Raw genomic sequence first — 19,640 nt, 5'->3', positions numbered from 1 at the left:
GCTACCTCAGCCCAGAACTGTGCCATTTAGCAAGTCGGTTTTCATCTACCTAAGGAAATGGCCATCCCTACGTAGGGTAAAAATTAATTTTTTGGGGTCACATACATCACTGGCAGCTCCTAAAGTCAGCCCGACTTGTCAGACATGCAGATAAGCTGCAGAATGTGCAACAGAAGCTCAGATGAACTTTGCCAGAACAGGTTAATAGACTTTTCAAAGGCAGAAAATGATGGTGTTGCATAGCAGAGCTGGGAGTAGCTGTCTGCGTTCATTCACGGTGACAGGAAAGAGAAACAGACTCTCACTGTTGTGGAAATGAACACGTCGCTATAATCCATATACACCATATTGCATTTGCTATCCATAAAACCACGCCATATGTTCAAAGAACATGATCTGAATTTAATAGCGAATAATTATAAGTAAAATATGAGCAGAACTGCTTCCGCTGCCACTTCATGCTTAAAGTAACAGCAATAAGGGCGCACAGATGGAAACTTCTTTTAATTAAAAAAGATGTTGTGACGTTCAAAACACATGGAAAAGCTGAACTCAGATGTTTTCATGCTACGCTAATGTTTAGATGTTTCTTTCCGTGCTGACAATAATACCAGTTCTCAAATTAGCTGAGAAAGTGTGATATTAACAGAGGAAAAAAAGCTTCTGATCCAATAAACAGATTAATAAAGCAGATTTAACTCAGCTTGCTGCCCCATTTAAGCCTTTTACATGCCATTAGTTGGCAGGCTAAAGATGATGGAGTAGCTTGGTCTGGCAAAGCAAGGTCAGAATGGGCCGAGCTCTGCCTGCGGCTGTGACCCTTTGGCTCAAATGGCTCAGTCTCATTGCTATGCACCGCTGATCTCCTTGCTGAATGAGAAAATAAATGAGAAGAAAAAACAGAGAGTAGGGACAGAAAGACAAGTGGGAACAGCAGGGTGAGGGTTAGAGACAGAATTCGCAGCAAAAAAAAAAGAAAAAAAAAAAGGGATGGGCAGTCTTGTGTGGAACGTTTCTCTGTCAATCTCTAAACGTGACTGTATAATCTAGGCTGTTCCCAGAGAGCCGTTCTCCAATCGGGCACACTTAGCAAACAAGCCAGCAGGCTGCTGAAAGAATCAATGCTGCAGGCTTGTGATAAGATCGGTGCCCAGGTATATTTGCCTGAAGGTTTTTCCAAGTAAATGCCCTCTTTTAATTATGTTCACTGATGCGTTGGGTGGCATATCAAAGTGAATTTGCACAGCTGAGTGCAGCAGGGCCGGGCTGGCGCGCAGACAAGCCGGAGTGCAGGGGCCCACTGTTTGCCGTGGCCCCGGCACTTGACACAAAGCTATTAATGACGACGTAGAAACAATGTTGTACTTGGCACGGTGACTAATGGCAGATGGCTGGTGAAAGTTAACAGCTACTGGAACAACAAGAAGGTCAACCAGTGTTTGTTCTACACAGACCCGCGTTTAAATCAAGATTTAATCACCTTCACCTCCGCGCTCCTCTACACACCGAACGAAAATGCTAATGCACTTTCAGCGTGTCATCACAAGCTCTATCGACTGTTTGACCGGCCGGGAAAAGTAAATTGGGCACTGGGCAGACGGAAATACATGCTGTGCAACTTTTGAGTTACACGCTCCCCGGCTGTGAAGAGCGGAGGGAGAGGCGTTTACCTGACGATCTGTTCAGAGACGGGCTTATTTTGAAACTTGGCAGGCAGGTTTAGGAGGGGTTTTACTGTGAAACACTGGATGTCTTGGGAAGAAACATCAAGGAAATCAACAAAACTGCAGAACTGCAGATTTCAGCTACATCTAAATAACGATCATGCAAAATTATGAAGTCAAAACAAATAATTCTCAGTATAAAATACATAAAAATAAACAGCTGTATTAGATTTGGTTAGATTTTTCATTTTTGCAGTCCAAATTTACATATGCTATGTTTTGCTAAAGAAAAATGATGATATAATAATAGTAATATTTAAACTAACTGACAAGTATTTGTCATCAACATATGTAAAAGATAAATGGGGAAAAAATAAAAAAAAAGCTCATTTACTTTAAGGAGTAGCAGTAGTTATTATAACCTCTGTAATATAAAAAATACATATATTTTGAAAGTATTGTGCAGAGGATACATTGTCCAGAGGAGTTGGTCGTGTCTTCGCTCGGCGGTGTCGTTGTCTTCATCTTCTCTGCGTTGGGGAACTGTGTAAGGAGTCGTGCTACGAAATCCTCCCAGCGTTCGTATTCCTTCCCTCGATAGATGAATATTTTGTTCTGAAGGACGAGAGAGAAAACAGCAAATCCTTGAGCGTGTACTGGAAGACGGGCTCATTTGCACACATTATGACTATAAATGGTAAACTGTGCGCGCTTTCTGAATATAAATTGGACACAACAACAGACAAATAACATCTAGTAGCTAAAAAAAAAAGTATTTCAAGGACAGCGGTAAAATCAGAATAAAGGACAACAAAAGCATACCCATGCATTTGTTTTAAAAAAATATTTCATCTGGTCATAAATGGTCATTTTGATGGAGACTTTACAAACTTTAACAATGGATTAAGAAGCCTTAAAATGGCTGCAGTGATGTCACGACTGACAAAAGGTCCTGATCCTCCCCTGCTAACGATTGAGCAGCTTTATGCTTTAAAAATAAGTGGTGCATCTGTTAAAGTCAGTCATTAGCCTAATACAGATATTCAACTCTAACCACAGCTTGGAAGTCTGCAGCTGGTTGAACAAAACACCATATGTTTTCCTGCCTAAAGTCTTCATTTCTCAGTTTAAAGACTTTCCTGTTTGATCGAACGTGACATGATTAAAAACCTTAGCCAGCACTTTAAATTACGTTAAGGAGTTAAGAACAGAACAAAAAAAGAAAAAAACTGTAAAATTTCAGGGAATTCAACAGAAACCTAAAATATGATTTTAAGGAAATCTTTAACTTTAAGTCCAACCAGTTCAACAATTGCTTTTTTTTTTTCCTTCATTCGATCATTTCTGCACAGTTTCTCACACACAGAAAGCTCCGTTTGTTTATGCATAGCACACATCTCAATTCCCCAATTAATTTCATTAATTGTAGCCAGGATATTTGCCTGGAGCCCCTTTTAAATAGCGCTTTGATTGACAAGTTTACAAAAGTGGATTGAGCGAGTCCCACAGTCAACTTCCCATCAGTCTGACAGAACACTGCTGCAGCTCTTCACCCATGAATGTTTCGAAATCTTTAAAACCTGATCAAGGACCCAGAAACTTTTATCAACACTGTATACTTTTTTTTTTTTTAAATAACAAGACAGTAGATTCTCATTATGCTGTTCAGTTTGTGAGTAAAGCCACCTCGGTGTTATAATTCTGATTTCACCCTCATACAAGCACCAGCTAGTTCTGAAAATGACTGTCATTGAGATAATAATACACGCTCAAATGGTCTTTCCCCCCCTCTGTCAGTGGGTAAAAAGGCAATTTTATACAGTCAAGTGACAAAGCAGGAACAGATCGTATAATGTAAAGTCAACGAGTGCAAATAAAATGCATGTTATTGAGTGTCAAGCTGTTTGGATGAGGTGCAGCAGAATGGAACAATCCGGTACTATATAAGGAGCGACTAGAGGAACACGGATACTTCTACCCATCTGTTGTGCAAACCAACATGGAGACGGATGAAAAGTTTGGTTTTGTGTTACGATGTCTTCATGAGAAGACCGTGGAGTGTTCCTAAAAGCATGTGGGGGAACGCTGCATTTGTTCTGTCATGCTAAGTGGTCTGCCACTGTCAAAGGAAGCAAGCGATCAAACCGGGGGGTTGGCTGCAATTAGAATAAAAAAGCTGGAAAAATAAAGAAAACAATAAAAGGATGAATTTGTAAATAATGCTAATTGCAAATGGTTCTATTGGGGCAAAGCAAGCTGAGAATGAGATTTTAACCACAAATCAAAACTTCACTGCAAGATTTTGCAACTTTAAATTTTTAATAGATGACATTAGATAAATATTTTGAGAAATAAAAGGTCACTGCAGCTCAAAACAAACAAACAAAAAGTTAGTTTTTTAGACGATAAATTACACAGAGCTATAAAAAGATGATAAAAGTGTTGCATCTCAAATTCTCAAACAATATTTGAGATCAAAAACAATTCACTATTAGCGCACACCCTAGTGTCAAACTATATGAAGATGCAATAAATCATAAACAGCTGAATTACGCACTCTTGCATAAAATCAATTGTAGAGGAGAGGGTGAGGGATGGGGAGGGGGTTGACATACAAAACGCCTTTAAAAGAAAATTGATTTTCTCACATAAGTGGCTTTTTCCTGAGGACATTGTGACGCTACAACACGAAACACAGGACGAGGAGTGAATAAAATCCCTTTAAATTATATTTATCATAATTAGTAACCTCTACCTGAACACTTCTTTATGTTCATTTTCAGATTAACAAAACTACTGAGTGAGAATATTGTGATTAAATGACTTATTTGATTGTATTTTTAATATTTACCAAGCTGAAATGCTGCAGGAGAACAAATAAAGTACAAGGCAGCTCCAAAAAAGGCTAACACGTACTGGATTGAGTCATCATGACCAGCATCAGTACCACATATTTAATCCAACGAGACACAAACAATGCCACAATCTAAAAGCAGATAAATTAACAAGTTCTCCTGGGAAGGACAGTCTGGTATTCACATGCCCCGGTTATTTGGGTAAGGTCAATCCAATGCAGAACAAATGAAATAGTCCAAGAAGCCCTGAAAGGCTGTTTAAAGAGCCAGTTAGATTAGGCCAGCGTGGCTTGCCCTGTCAGTAATGGAGTTTCTGCCCCGGCAGATAAAAGGGGTGAGGAGGGGCACATGGAGATCGGCAGGAAGCAAAAGACCGCGCCGAAAGGTCTGTTGTTCATAATAGAATGAAAAGGGCACGATCGGGATCATCACTTTGAGGGCCATTTAGTGTCCTGCTTTGTGAGATAAGCGAATGAATTCCTTTGAGACGAGAAAACAACACCTTATGTGACGTGCCACATGACAGCATAAAAACACAACTCTGAGGAGAACGCGTTGAAGCAAACGCATCGGACTTTGTCAGCACTGCAGCTGCTTCTCCTCTGATTTAGGATTAAACCCTCTGTGACATAGTGACGGCAAAAACAAGCACAACAAAAAGACGATTAAACTTTAAACACAGAAAGTTGTGGACAGAGTAACACATTTCCCAAAATGATAACGTGCTGTGACATGAAGACTGCATCCAGTTGATATGGCTTTTTTTTGTTTTTAAATCAGTTATGTTAAAATTTTCTAACAGCCAATCCTGATCCAGATGATCTATTTAACTCTGCATACTCAATGCTATTTTAGAAATTAATTTATTACAACATCTAGGCTAATCTTTGAGACTAACTGTTATATTATTGTTATTTTAACCTGGTTTTTTATTGTAGCATTTTGTTATTTTAACTTTAAGCTAGCCGTTTGCTGCTTTTGGCTTTTCGCTAAGGTTCTGCTTTTTTAGATAGCTTTTTGCTCCTTTTAGCTTGTCTTTACACACTAGTTTAAGCTTCTTCAGCAAAGTCGTGCAGAACTCAGCGTTCACTCTGTGTTTTGAAATACAATTTCTGTAGTTTATTTCTGAAACATTTATTTGTTATCAGTTGAATGCAAACAATATTGCATATCTTTGATATTTAAAACAATTTTAGAATAGAGAATAGTACTTATTTTAGTACTGCCACCTTCATGAGCATCTTGTGCTCAAGTTACAGAACTGTGCAAAAGTCTGGAGTCCTCCTTTACTTTTGTTTCCTTTCTTGTAATCTTTTAAAGTGGTTTTCAGCAACATTTCCTTTGGCTTTCTGAGGGTCTTCCAAAGTTTTCCTTTGGGCTTTGGCAGTTTTTTTTTAAGAGGAACAATTTTTGTTTGCTGCACTGCTTTAACTTTAGCCTAAAACTCATTCAGACATAAAACTGATCCTAAATTCAAGGGATGAACCAATGATGTGTCGTCACGTTACAGAGAGCTTAGCAAAATAAATAAAAATCATAAATAGGATCTTTAGTCACTTTGTTACCAACAGTGTCACACAAATACATTTTGCTCCAATTTCATTCGTTGAATCTCTGAAAAATGCTAAAAATAACACAATCAGATGTATAAAATTGCATTTTAACATCACCACAGTGATTTTTAAAAAGCTATTAGATGAAAAATTGTCATACAGTTGATGATTTACTCAAGAATGATGCATCTAAGGTCGGAGCTTTTTCTCTTTTTCCATTTCTTTCGATTTCCTATTCCAGCCACAAATTTCAGATAGTGTTCATCTGGCATAGATATATTACTTTGGTCCACTTCCTTCGTTTTTGTAAATACACACTGCACAATATGCTGTGATGGTCAGGTACAAGGATTGGACAAAAGAAAAAAAAAAATCAATTAAAGTTCAAACAACAACAAGAAAAACACTATAAAAAAAAAACTTCAGAAAGCCTGGAGACGACTCTGAAAGAATACAAAAAAAGTTTCACTCTTTGGAAGCAAAGTGCAACGAAATTAGGAGTGGTTTAAAACATTTGCACGTACTTTCTCTGCATCCACACAAGCGTAGGGTTCTGGATGTAAAGCTCGTGATTCTGCAGCCACTAAAAGCAATTTAGAAAGTGACCATTTCATTTTGTTTCCTTTCAGATTACGGTGAGCGCCTGCTTTGCTGTTGCACGTGGGGGTGGCATGCCTTGTGATGATCTTATTGTAGAGTAACTAGCTTTTAGCGGAGGATCGAGTGATGGAATTAAAGCAGCATGATCAGCCATTTAATTGGACACAATAGACTGGGTTGGTTCTCGTGAGCCTTCATCTGGGTTAATTTGAGAATCCATTGTAGGCGGATCAACTGACAACAGATGTTAATGCAAACACTCAACATGGGCGTGAATCGGACAGGAAGAATTAAGAACCGAAAAAAAAGAGACACAATAATGGAGTCAGCTCACAATTCATAGGTTAACACAAGCAAACTTGTGGGACCCAGTGTGAGCAGATTCAGCAGACATTAATGGCTGAATCTGGAAAATGTATTTTAATAATACTCACACGTAGGAAAGAGGGGAACCCCATTCCGTAATAGCCCACAGCGAAGTAGTCCGGTTTAGGCCGAATAACCTTCACTATGTTCTCATAAAACTGGGCCTGCTTCCGCTGTTGGGACATAAAACGGCTCATGTTAGTATCCTTGAAAACATATACATTTAGACACACGTTATTTGTGATTTTTCTTGCAAATGTTACACATATTTGAGTAGTTCCAAACCAATGGTGAAAATTTTATTTTAAATGTTGCAAATAATTCTTACCAAAGATGCACTAAGCTGCTCGAAGTCAAACATTTCGTTTTCATACTGTTCAGCCAGTTCTTTGCTCAAAATGATCGCCTCCTCCCACATCTGTAAAACACAGGCAATTAAAGAATTAATCAATTCTACAGAATAACTCTCTAATGACTATAAGATTAACTGTCAGCTAGCATTTCTGAAGCAATATTACTTAATTTTTGTTTTATATCTTTAAAACATGCTTGAATTTTAATTAATTTATTGAATTTTTCATGTATATATTTGTATATAGCTTCATTTTGCCAACCTTAATGTAAAGTGATACCAATTTATACAAATTTATACCAATTTATACCATGCTATCTAATTTTTTTTTAAACTTTGAATGTAAAAAATAAAGTATAGTAATATAGTAAAGTACCGGTCCAAGCATCAAACCCTGTGGAACTCCATGACTAAGTCATAATTGCATAAAGATAATTTCTTATTTATTTAAGAGGAACAGATAAATCTGATATAAATTAAATTAAATATGTTGCTTTCATTCCAATACCAAGTTCAGGTCTCTCTAACAGAATACTGTGATAAACTGGATTAAATGTAGAACTGAAATCTAACAGGAACAGGATAGATTATATATTATTAGTGAACTTTCACCTGGGCTGTTTCTGTGCTATGATGAGCTCTAACCTTTGGCTGAAACTGCTCAAACAGATTATTTGTGTGTAACAATTGCTTAGCAACTAGTTTTTCCAAGTATTTTTAAATGAAGAGGAGATTAGACATTTGGAAATGCGAACATTCTCTTATTATGTCCGTATAATGAAATGTTTTGGTGATCCAAAAGACCAAAACTCGTTGCCATCTTCTAATTGCGTTTCTTTCAGAGCTCGTCTCCTGCAGCAGGGCGGTGTCATGGGTGGGTGACATGTCGAAAAGCTTCTGACTGACTTCCTTACAGAGTCGATTGAATTGAACTAAGACTGGAGGTGGACCGAGTCCAGACTGCATCTCAGATCAGCCTTCCATCAGCGAGAGCGGTGGCGGCAGTAAGACCATCTGGGACTGCTTTCTGTCTGACTCCTTTGACACTCAGATGAAACTCTGCTCCTCGGAGCGTTGATGTTTTTTTTTTTTTTTTGCAGCCACTATAACACATCAATATCCCTCTTGCTGGCTTGTGTGTTTGTTTGTCCACATAGTTGTCTCCCTAACCGAATTTTGCTGAGTGACAGCTGGCTGGAGAAGCAAGAATGGGGGGCTGCATCCCAACTCTGACAACACATGCTTCGGACCTCATCCCTGAGAAGATCTGGCAACAGCTCTCCAGATTCATTCCAGGCTTAGCTCACAGGCCTGGTGACAAAAACAGTTTTCTTCTTTGGGTGGAGGGGGGGGTAGACTAGCACAGTACCGATTTTTTATGAAGCGGGACATTTTCTCATTCTTGAGTGGAACAGATGGCATTCAAGCGTAGCACGGATGTGGTATTAAGGTAAAATAGAAATAGGGCAGCATGATAAGAGAACCGGCGAAAGGCTTTTATAAAAGGTTAGGTTATAAGAGGAACAAAATAATAATACTTTTGTGGCCTGAGACGCACCTTCATCCATCTAAAAGAAGAGGATTATTAGCCCTACAGAAAAACAATTGCTGCTCTACAGAAACAAAACACATCTGTGTGTGTGTGTGGTTGTGGGAGGTTCTGGTACACTTCTTACCTTGCCCTTATCGAAGTAATTAATAATCTCCTGGTAGAGTTGATCCTTGAGCTGTCCTTGAGTTGCAGCCTGGTACCCGTCTCTCTGGGTCAGGTGGGCTGCACACGGCTCATCTGACCACTGCAGAGGACAAATTAGCAACGGGGGTCAATGCTGCACAAAATGATGCAGAGCAAAAAGGTGGATAGGTGGCGAGAAATCAATCACTGACTTATCGCAAATGCAAATGGGTGAAATTGACGCGCAATTCTTTTTAATGCTGCCTTACACTTTGGAAGGGCGACGTGGAGATTTGAGACGTGGCCAGTGATGCGTGCTTCGCTAAATATTAAATACTTCAGAGGGAGGATCAATGGATTGCATTTCTGAAGCAATTATTCGAAGGGTTCATTTGCAAAAACAGTTATGCTAATTTAAATTTATTGTCTACATTACGTTTTGCTCTCCAGGAAGTATAAATCAAACTTATATTGGTTCGTTTCCACTGGGTATATCATGCGTTTAGACTTTTTCTTTGATGTTATAAAGTCAAAATAAAAATCAAACTACCTGCGTGTTTATTCATGGCTCGACCCACGCGGTTTTAATATTTGTCAAAAGAATTCCTATCACCCAAAATAGCACTCCAGCCTCCTTGAAGCCAATCCACTGAAGTGGAGTCAAGAGGCATCATTTGTGTTAATATAAACACCGAAAACAACTGAGTCATGAAGCTATTTTATGTTTGATTTTTGTAAACAATGACGGAGTGCGGAGAGAAACACTGGAACAGGCCCGTTTATGTGCTTGTTCTTCAAACCGGCACCGAGAATAATAAGATTTCTGACAGGCTGGAGCAGCTTGGCAGGAAGGGACAATCTGATTGGCCTGAGTGTAAAGACGTTAAATTTTTATATATGTGTCAGGATGGGTTTATTACCAGGGATTCCACGGTGTAGTTAACGTCTTTCACCAGGATTTGAAATAGAAAAGCCATCAAATTTGCACATCCTGTCCTAGAGATAAGTGAAAATGTAATTGCTCTGCACAAAGCTGCTGTGGTGTGAGGAGGAATGCAGGGAGGCTTTCCTTATTGATTTATTTACAGCTTGAATGCAGCATTTACACGGTGAAAAGGATCTCCGCATTTATTTGTGGAAGCCCTCTGACCCTGAATCGACAGAACTAAAGAGCTGATACATTACTGTGTTTTTAATTCGTCAAAGTTATTATAAAACAGGCAATTTTCCACCTAAGGACCCGTTATTACTACAAGACCATGGTTGGTTCTATAAATGCTGGCGGATGCAGGATTCATTATCTGCCATCAGCATTTTCTTCAGCTCAGATTGTTTTTAAACTTATTTTATTTAAAAATAAATGTATTGGGTTTTTTTTTATCTGATCAGCAGTCCTTTTTTCTGTGTGCCTCAGCAGGAGTCCACATGAAAAGACAAGTGAAGACTGAAAGAATTACACAGACACCAGTAAAAACACGATTAATCAGCTTCTAAAGCTCTCTCTTCTGGATGCTTTAATCAGGAAGACACAGATGCTAAAAAGTTGAGCAAATTTAACGTAATATAATTAACTCCTGCAAACGTGACTGTGACTAGTCAGAGAGGAGAATAGGCTTCAGTCACAGCCTGCTCCTCTCAGACAGAACCAGCGGGCTGAAGCAGCAGAAGCCGTTTATGCAAATACAAATGAGACACTGGATGATACACTTTTGGATAAAAGGCACGCAGGAATAACTTCAAATTTACAATGTACTAAAACCCCCAGCTGGGAATAGACACTGCAATTTGTTGTGTAAGGATTTTTTTTTTTTAATCGTGTTGTGATATATTTTGGGGCCAGAAGAAACTTGAAGAGAAGGACTACATTAACAAAATGTTGTGATCGTACCGGAAACAATCCAAACAAACTTATCACTTTTTGTACAGCTAATGAAAATGAGAAGAAATGTGCCTGTTTTCACACATTAAGCAGAGATAGCTTACACTAGTGTTGATAATTCGCAGCGGAGTGCTGTTCCTCTGCTTTACCTTTGATGATTTTTTTTTTCCTCTTTTGGAGGAAAGATTAGATATTAGTCATGATTTATGTTGGCAGCATGAAAAAGATGTTGCTCAGCATTTCTGCCCCCTTAGCAGCCATCTAATGCCAAGGTTGATTTTAAATGGATGCAGATAAATTGTTTCATTTCTGTGCACATTTAAATTTAGAGACATACTGTATATTTGTTTGATGCCTGAGGTTAAATGCTACTCGCCTGACAACAGCTTAGCAGTGACTATAAGCAAACATATTTTCTTTGGTGCTGTTCGGGTACCTTGAGTAGTTTTGCATGTAGCAGCAGAGTGTAAGCAGCTTCGGTGTAGTTGTCACACTCTCTGTGCAGGTCGCACAGCTTGTACAGGTACCTGGTAACAAACAGTTTTAAAGTGGGGCTCATATTTAAATAGATTTGCACACTTTACTCTTTGCTAACAAACACTTAAAAGAATTATTCAGACCATTTGAAGAGGGTTCTGTGGCAAGGTTATCATCTTACCTGTGGTAGATGGCGCTTTGAACGACCTCAGTTTGGAGAAATAGTTTAATTCTGATTTGAATAAAAAGTTGAGGGCTAATCTGAGTGAGGCCAACACCAGAGTGGGTTGTTGTTGTCTGAAACGAATGTCAATCCCCAAAATTTCATAGCAGTTTATGTGAACACAATTTAAAAAAGCTTAACATTGCTGTCACTTTTCTCCTGCGTTGTTATTATAGCAGAAATATATAATATATTTCTCCAGGAAGTGCCCCAGGCTGCACCAGAAGTGCTACAGATAGCTAAACAGCCATAAAATCTTCCGTATAAAACTGTGCAATACAAAGCATACCACTGTACCACAGATGATCCTTTTGAGGCTACAGGTGTATAAAAACTGCAGCTATTCACTCTTCGCCCAATTCAAACTCACTGTTAGCAAATCAGTCCAGTCAGAAATAAACTATTTCTCCAAACTGAGGCTGTTCAATGAGCCATCTACAACAGGTAAGATATTTTCTGTTCCCCAACTCTTCATCAGAACCCTATTTCCAAAATTCTGAACTATGTTTTTACCACAGCTAAACAAATACCTCTTTTATTTCTAATAATGCTCGAGAAACAGGAGGCATATTTTACCTCAGCGTTTTGTGTAAAATTCCTCAAAAGAACTGAAAATAAACTTTAAAGCACAAAGCCGGACTGGATCTTACCTGATGTACATCTCTTCTCTGTCAATCTCCTTGTAAAAGTTCTACGGAACAAACAGAGACACAACATTTAGCAGCTTTAAAACATTTTTTATTCACAAGTCCCACAATGCCTGCAAAGCTTCTGTGTATTCTGCTTTTAATGCAATAATAAAATACATTGTTCTTTGTTGACTTGCAGCAGGCAAAAAAATTAATGCAATGTTGGAATTATTTTTAAATGTGAGATAAAATGTAATTTTAAATGTCCCCCAATTATAATGTGACTTCACATAGAGGCAGTGGTTCAGTTTTCTCTGCACAACCAGCTGTGACCTTTTAAGGTGGTTATTTTGTCCGAGGGTAGACGTACATAGTTATAACCAAGTTATTAGCAACAATCTGTTGCTATATATGTCCATTAGTGATGTATTTGTGTCCTCTAATGAATCCAACCTGTGGGTTAATCTACCGCTGCAGTGTTTGGGTGTGTTGAAGCAACTAAAAGTAGCCATCTTACGAGCACGTTGACGGTGCAGCTCATGCGATTCTCCTTGTTTTCGTCATGCATGATGGTCCTGTAGTCCAGCAGCCTTTCCAGCAGATGCACCACCAATGTGACGAAGTTCTCACCTGTCCTGGCCAAGTACAGGTGCTTACGGCAGTGCTCCAGCAGTCTTAATGTTTGCATTTTGTGGTTATGGGGACACAAGAAAGAGAAGACACTGTGAGGAAAAACACATGCTAGGAAGTTTCTTTAGCAGTAAAATGTCAAACTCCAAAAGAAAAAAAAAGGAAACATTATTTAGCCCAATAAGAAAGTAAGCATCTAATTCCATATATAAAAAGAGGCAAGCTGCGTTGAGAAGTCGTGTGATTATCAGCACACTGTGGTTATTTTGAGGAGTGCTATGTTGCAATTAGCATTATCTAACTTGCGAGCGGCTCAGGCGTTATCCTGCCCATTAATCAGCACTTACATTTTCTGAAAGAGAACTTTGTACTGCTCGTCTCCGCGACCCCCCTCCACCTCGTGATCCAGCTTGGTGATGATCTCGTTCTCAAACTGCAATTAGACGGAGCAGGCGTAAATAATCACTGTGGCTAATTTTTCAATTCATTAACGCCATCTCCCCGTCTCACCCTCTCCCTGCATCAACACTTGGCTGAGGGGCTTTGGGGTTTGACTTTAATCGCCACTTTCCTGCTGCCCAGCTGGCTGTTAGCTTGTGTTTTCTGTTCATTATGGAAGCTTTTCTTTATCGGTTTCAATTTTATTAGAAGACGGAACAGGGCCGCATCGCGAGACGCGACCCCTTTTTGCTTCTGCTCTGTTGTTGCTGGAGCTGTTGACAGTGATGCATGGACCTGTTTCTCTAATATTTCTATGTAGCAGCTGTATAAGAAACAGATTTTTATTGCAATGAAACAAAAGTGTGTTCACTGGCTTCTTGATATACTTGTGTACCGGCCAGATACAGGAAGAGAACGGGAGAAAGTGGCCTTGTAGGACAAGATATAAATATTGTTGTCTGATAGGAAATGACAGAAAGGCAGACAGAAAGCCGGTAAAATTGATGCTGCTGGAGCTTAAATAGGGGACAAGCCAAAGAAATACAAAAAATATATTTAACTTCAATGAGTTTAGATCCTGAGAGGTGATTTTTTTGCCACTCTCACCCTCAAAAAATGGTCTGACATACGGATCTGGACCCAAATGAAGCCCTATCTGGACCATGATTAACAGTAATTTATTTTAGGCAACGCAATTGCCTGTTTACACTAATTCATGTTAGGCGACTCAGCTTTTGTAGCATTTACAGTGATTCATTTTAGGTGATGCAGCTTTCCTACAATCCACGGTATTTAATTTTAGGCAGTGCCACTTTTCCCACATTTACACCAATTTATTTTATGTGGCACAACCTTTCTAGCATTTATGGTAATTCCCTCATCCAGCCTGCAGTTTCTCTCTGCTTCTCTCTGAAGAGAAGCTGCCAGTCCACAGAGGGACAGGCCTGAAAAAAACAATATGGTGAGTGAAGAAAACTAGCAGGGCTGCCACTAAAAGAGAATTTAAATCTACATATTCTGGACCTTCGCTTGAGAAAACTTTCTTTAGGCCAACCTCGCTGAATTTTAATTGAAGTCCACTGATCTAACAGAAGAAGCTAAAGGAACACCTATTTTTTCCCAGTTTGATAAGAGCGACATTAGCGTTGCATATTTTGGGGAACCCTCAGAGGGCTGAAGTCTGCCTGAGACATCATTTAACAGAACAGCTGTAACCAAATAGATTTACTCATGCAGAAGATAAATTCCACAGCAGAAACGCACAATTACAACTTATACTTACTGTGGCTGTTAGTAAATGTAGCACAACAAAATGAGATTTACAGAATTACAAGGAGGCTTTGGGCTATGAAGCTTATCATCAGATGGACTCCTGTGTGCTGCTTTTGCTTTTGTTAAGTGGTTTTACTAGTACTCCTTTTATTTTCAAATTTTAGCATCCTTATTGTATTTTGCATCATTCACCTAATGTTTTAGAACACGTACCCGTTGAAAGCAGCTTGTGAAGTGAAACTCGCACTGCATCATGTCAAAGAAGATGGGGATGGTGGCTTTTCGCAACTCGATCTCAGGAACCAGGGTCATTTCCAGGATTGGACCCACCATCTCAGGGATGAATTTGATCTTGTGGGGGCCTTAAAGAGGGAAAAACGACACAAAATGTAATGCACACAATCCTTTAGTATAAAAAAAAAAACTGGACAGATTCAAAAGACACTGTCAGAAAGTAATCACTGGATGTGCATCTACAACTGATGTTTTTGAGTCGCCCCAATTCAAGATGGCCACCACAGCTTAGCAATATTAGCCAGACAAAAATGGCTAAAACTCAGTCGATTTTATAGATAAAGCTAAAATGTAATGTGGTTGTTGCTGAAAGTCATCCTCTGAGTCCATACGTTGAGCAATATTGCACAAGATGACATCATTTACAAGATTTTTACCGAACAGGCTGTAACTTAGTCCCTTTTCATCTGAGCTTAAAACTCTAGCATAAAAGGTGATGGGCGATATGGTTTCCTTCAAAGAATGCTAGGCCTTTATTTTATTTGAGCAGAATTAGAGTCAAAAGCAGAATAATTTCTATTGTAACCAAAACATCTCAAACAAATCTGCCAATTTATAGACTCAGAAGGTTTGGTTACAATGAAAATGGAGGCACAGGCACCAAAAGCCAACACCCAACTCCCTGTGCTGCAGTGTAATTTCCTTCCAGTTCAGACTTGACTGTTACAGATTGCTCAAAAACCAATTACCACATGAGAGTATATATTCAGCTAAAGATCTTTGCTTGCCTGACAGATTATGACTTCCAGGATACTTAATTTGCATAGAATCATAAACACAAAGTGAGAAGCCATTGTCGCGGTGCACAGACGCTGTAAAGTGGTGTGAATTTAAAGCAGAAAATAAACTTTCTTTATGAAAAGTGAAAATGAACAATGCTGACACAGACTGAATGAGTGAAATTACCTAGATTGTACCACATATCCCTGATTTCGAAGCCAATCTGTCTCCTCATGTCTTGGTACCTGAAACACAAACATAGATGTCGTCACAATTGCTGTTATCACATTATGTAATGCTTTTTGTTCCGAGCTGGCGTTGTTTAAAGAAACTGAACTGCTTTGAAGTGAAAAGAGACGCAGAGTTGAGGTGGCGCACGCCGTTCTCGACACTGGATTTGAGTGAGGCGTTGAGCGTTTGCTTCGGCTGAGATGGCGCTTGAAAATGGCCTCCAAACTCTACGCGTTAGCCGCAGTTCACGGTAAGAAAATAAGCTAAGTAAGTATATTTGTTAAGATTCAGATTATACATTAAGACTGCACGGAGGAGTGACATTACAGCTGTACAGAGAGTTCCAGAAATAAAATCAGTGTCAGAGTTGTTGGCACAGACAGAGACCAGTATTGTTGCTCATAGCTGTGAGATTTGGATTGAAATGTGAGAAAAAGAATGAACGAATAAACAACTGGAGGAAAAAAAACAAGATTGAAAAACAACATTGAATGTACATGATGTTTTTCTGCTCAATTCTTTACAGCCAGCCAAACAAATAATGGAAAACTGTATACATTGTTGTAGCGAGAGTCGAAATCAAACAGATTTATTGTGCTTGGATGATGGTGAAGTAGCTTCTGTTTGTGCATGATGTTCTCTCACATGTAAGTTATTTCTGCCTGAGCTGATTCAAAACATTCACACTTCTCTCCGTCAGCTGTTTGTCAGTTACAATCTCTCCTCTGCTCAGGTTACCCAGAAAAAAAAATAAAAATAAACAGAGGCTGGATGATATAAGGTGTAGTGTTTGATCATTCCGTCTCTGGTAATGTTTTTACAGGTTGGTTTGAGTCGAGCCTTCACATAAGCCAAAGGTTTTTCCGGAAAAAGTCGAAGAATCATACTCTTCCTCCCTCTCCGTACTGGCTTTTGTGAATTTGGGGCTCGTAAGCCGATCGGCTGTGTCACGTTCAGGTCAGGACCCAATCTGCATGACAGCCTGGCGCCGGTCTCCGTGCTTACAGTCCTGTCCCAGGTCACCCGGAGGACGAGTGCGGAGTTGGAAAGGACAAAGGGACGGACAAAGAGTGAATGATGGATAGACAAACAAGAACGGAAACAAGAGGACAGAGGGGCGACGTACAAAGAGAGGCCAGTTCAGTGGAAATGATCACAACAAAACAGCTTCATTGACAGAATAGACATTTCTTGGTAAAAACATTTTTAACCTGATATAGTTTATTAAACTAAGAACTACAATAAAGACAATCCATAGAGAGAGCCATTTTTGACCTTTTTTTACCCCCATAGTTCTGCTAGCCTATTACAGAACGCGCTCTCTGCACTACTGCATGCTGATAAATAATTAGATGCATCTTTATTGCTGGTTCCCCATCGGGAATAACTGCACTCAACTCAATAGTGTGTTCGAGCTTTTAGAGCAGACTCTGCCTCACCCTCTCTGCGTGGCTCAGCAGGTTGATAACACACACAAAAACAAGTTGCATAAATCTATCCAATAAGCTGTTCTGACATCGCTTCTCCGGCTTATCTTCGCCCAATAATTGAGACAAACTAGCAAAGAACACCATCCAAAAAACTTCTAACCAGCTATTAATTCCACCAAAGATGAAATAAAGTCTTTTATTTGAAAAAAAAACAAAAAAAAAACCAAACTAGTTAACAACTGTGCTGCTGTGGACAGAATAGACTTACGGGATTTGTTGTCTGCGCTGCTGATTTTCCAAAAAAAATGTTCCCACGTTGATATGATGTGTTCTGATTGTTTATGTCAAAGGCAAAGAATAAATTGCCTGATGGGACAAATAAAGCCGTCTGGCTCAGCTTTCAGAGTTTTCAGACTATGAACAGCCTATTTTCTCATCCTATTCTCACTATTTAAATTAACTGCAGTGAGTCTGTTCAGATGAGCATTAAGCAAAATCCGTTCACTTAAAGGGACAGTTCAGATCATTTGAAGTGAGGTTTTGTGAAAAGGATATGAACCATTTATATCTCACCTGTTGTAGATAGCTTTTTGAATTTTCTAACAGGATTGACAGGCTAACATCTATTCCAATATTAAAGTGGATTGCTGCCTTCTTAAAATGAGTTTAATCTAAAAATTTATAAAAATTACAGCAGTTTACACGGTTTTAAAAACAGATAAAAGCAGATTTATGATATTCTTAATTTAAGTGAATTTGAAATCTTACTTCTAGCATACAAAGCTCTCAATCACAAAGCTTAATCTTATATTATTGCTCTTTTTGCTCCATGTTTTCCTAACAGAGCCCTTTGCTCTCGGACTACAGGTTTACTTATGGTTCCTAGTGTTTCTAAAAGTAGAAAGGAATTTCAGTTATTAGACTCCTTTCTTGTGGAAACAACTTCTAATTTCTGTCTGTGAGGCTGAGACTTTGTCTACTTTTAAGGCCAGGCTTAAGACTTTCCTTTCTGATAGATCCTATAGTTAGGTTTGGCTTGGGTTTCCTGAGCTAACCCTGTAATTATGCTGCTATAGGCTCAGACTGCTGGAGGGAGAACAGACTGACCACATCTCCTCACTCTGCTGCCGTCTTTACTGTCTCTGCTCTTCAAGTTTGTATTTGCAGTTATTGCTGCTTTTAACTGGTTTTTATTTCTATAGAAACTACACCTAAACCAATCCTTGTGTGTTTGTCTGCATCTCTTTCCATCGTCAGCCTGGTTCTGTTGGAGGTTTCTTCCTGTTAATAAGGGAGACATTCCATTCCACTGTCACCAAAGTGTGGGGATTGCAATCTGCTGGCTTAATAATGTACCGTTAGTGAATGTATTGTAGTATAATTAGAAATAATTCACTGTAATTGGATTTGAATCTAAATCAGATTTATGATTTAGACCTATTGTTTTCTTTGTATAGCGCCCTAAGATTACTTTTGTTATAAACCAATGGTATATAAATAAGTTGAACTGAATTAAATTACATACAATACTATGTAAATAATGTGAAAACTAATGGTGATCTAAAGGTTTATAACACAGCATTTGCATGACCTGGAAATAAATCTTTGAGAATAGAAATATCTTAAATATATCGAGAAGCCATGAATATACTTTAGTCTTGGCCCCGTTCGGACTCACCAGTATCTGTCAGAATTAAATCCTGTCTTCCAGCTGAGCTCATTCAAAGGCTTGTCTAAAACAGGTAAGATAATAGTTGCTCAAAACATTTCCACAGCACCCCACTTCAAAAAATGTGAACTATAGTAAACTCAAGAGATGTGAAAGAAACTGTAATGCATCTGCAACAAAAACAGCAGCTTAAAAAGCTCATTTTGAATAAATAAACATCAAAAGCTGATGATTTCTTATTTATATACATTTCTTATTTATTTCTTAAAACATTTGGTCACCAGCATCACATGCCTGTATATATTTGTAATATATATTTTATGGTCTCTACAATTGGATCTGCCCTAGGGGAGTTGCCATGTTCCTCCAGTCCAAAAAGAAAGCCTGTTCAGCATCACACACTCAAGAAGCACACTGACCCTTCGATCTCATCCTCCATGCACACTGATGGCATGACACCTTGCTGCAATACTCTAAAGAAATAACAAAAAGAGTAAAGTTTGTCCATGGCATCTCTGCTGACCCATAACTAATATCAATGCAGTGCCTTTTCTCACACTTTGTGTTACTCGAGAGCATCCAGTGGCCAAATCGGAATTCTAAAGTCAAACTGACTGGTTTGCCAATAGTATAGAAAGTCACACTAACGTCTTAAGACGGAACAGATAAGAGTATCGAAA

The 19,640-nt window shown here is 38.9% G+C and overlaps 1 protein-coding gene across 2 annotated transcripts in view; it reads right to left on the bottom strand.

Moving 5' to 3' along the window:
• The window catches only part of dock1 (dedicator of cytokinesis 1), a 194,476-nt gene that overhangs the window by 23,297 nt on the left and 151,539 nt on the right, over positions 1-19,640 (bottom strand). For both annotated transcript variants that reach the window (XM_037981021.1, XM_017437189.3), the window contains exons 32-42: positions 15,817-15,875; positions 14,830-14,978; positions 13,251-13,336; positions 12,791-12,947; positions 12,295-12,335; positions 11,381-11,471; positions 9,067-9,186; positions 7,367-7,456; positions 7,107-7,211; positions 2,138-2,279; positions 1,671-1,752 (exon numbers count right to left, since the gene is read on the bottom strand). In XM_037981021.1, the coding sequence (XP_037836949.1) occupies positions 1,671-1,752; positions 2,138-2,279; positions 7,107-7,211; positions 7,367-7,456; positions 9,067-9,186; positions 11,381-11,471; positions 12,295-12,335; positions 12,791-12,947; positions 13,251-13,336; positions 14,830-14,978; positions 15,817-15,875 (1,122 nt within the window). The remainder of the gene's footprint in view (positions 1-1,670; positions 1,753-2,137; positions 2,280-7,106; positions 7,212-7,366; positions 7,457-9,066; positions 9,187-11,380; positions 11,472-12,294; positions 12,336-12,790; positions 12,948-13,250; positions 13,337-14,829; positions 14,979-15,816; positions 15,876-19,640) is intronic.

The sequence above is a fragment of the Kryptolebias marmoratus genome, linkage group LG17, assembly GCF_001649575.2.
Source record: "Kryptolebias marmoratus isolate JLee-2015 linkage group LG17, ASM164957v2, whole genome shotgun sequence".
NCBI classification, from domain to species: domain Eukaryota; kingdom Metazoa; phylum Chordata; class Actinopteri; order Cyprinodontiformes; family Rivulidae; genus Kryptolebias; species Kryptolebias marmoratus.
Note: the sequence above shows the minus strand (reverse complement) of the source record. Positions and strands in the feature narration are given on the sequence as shown.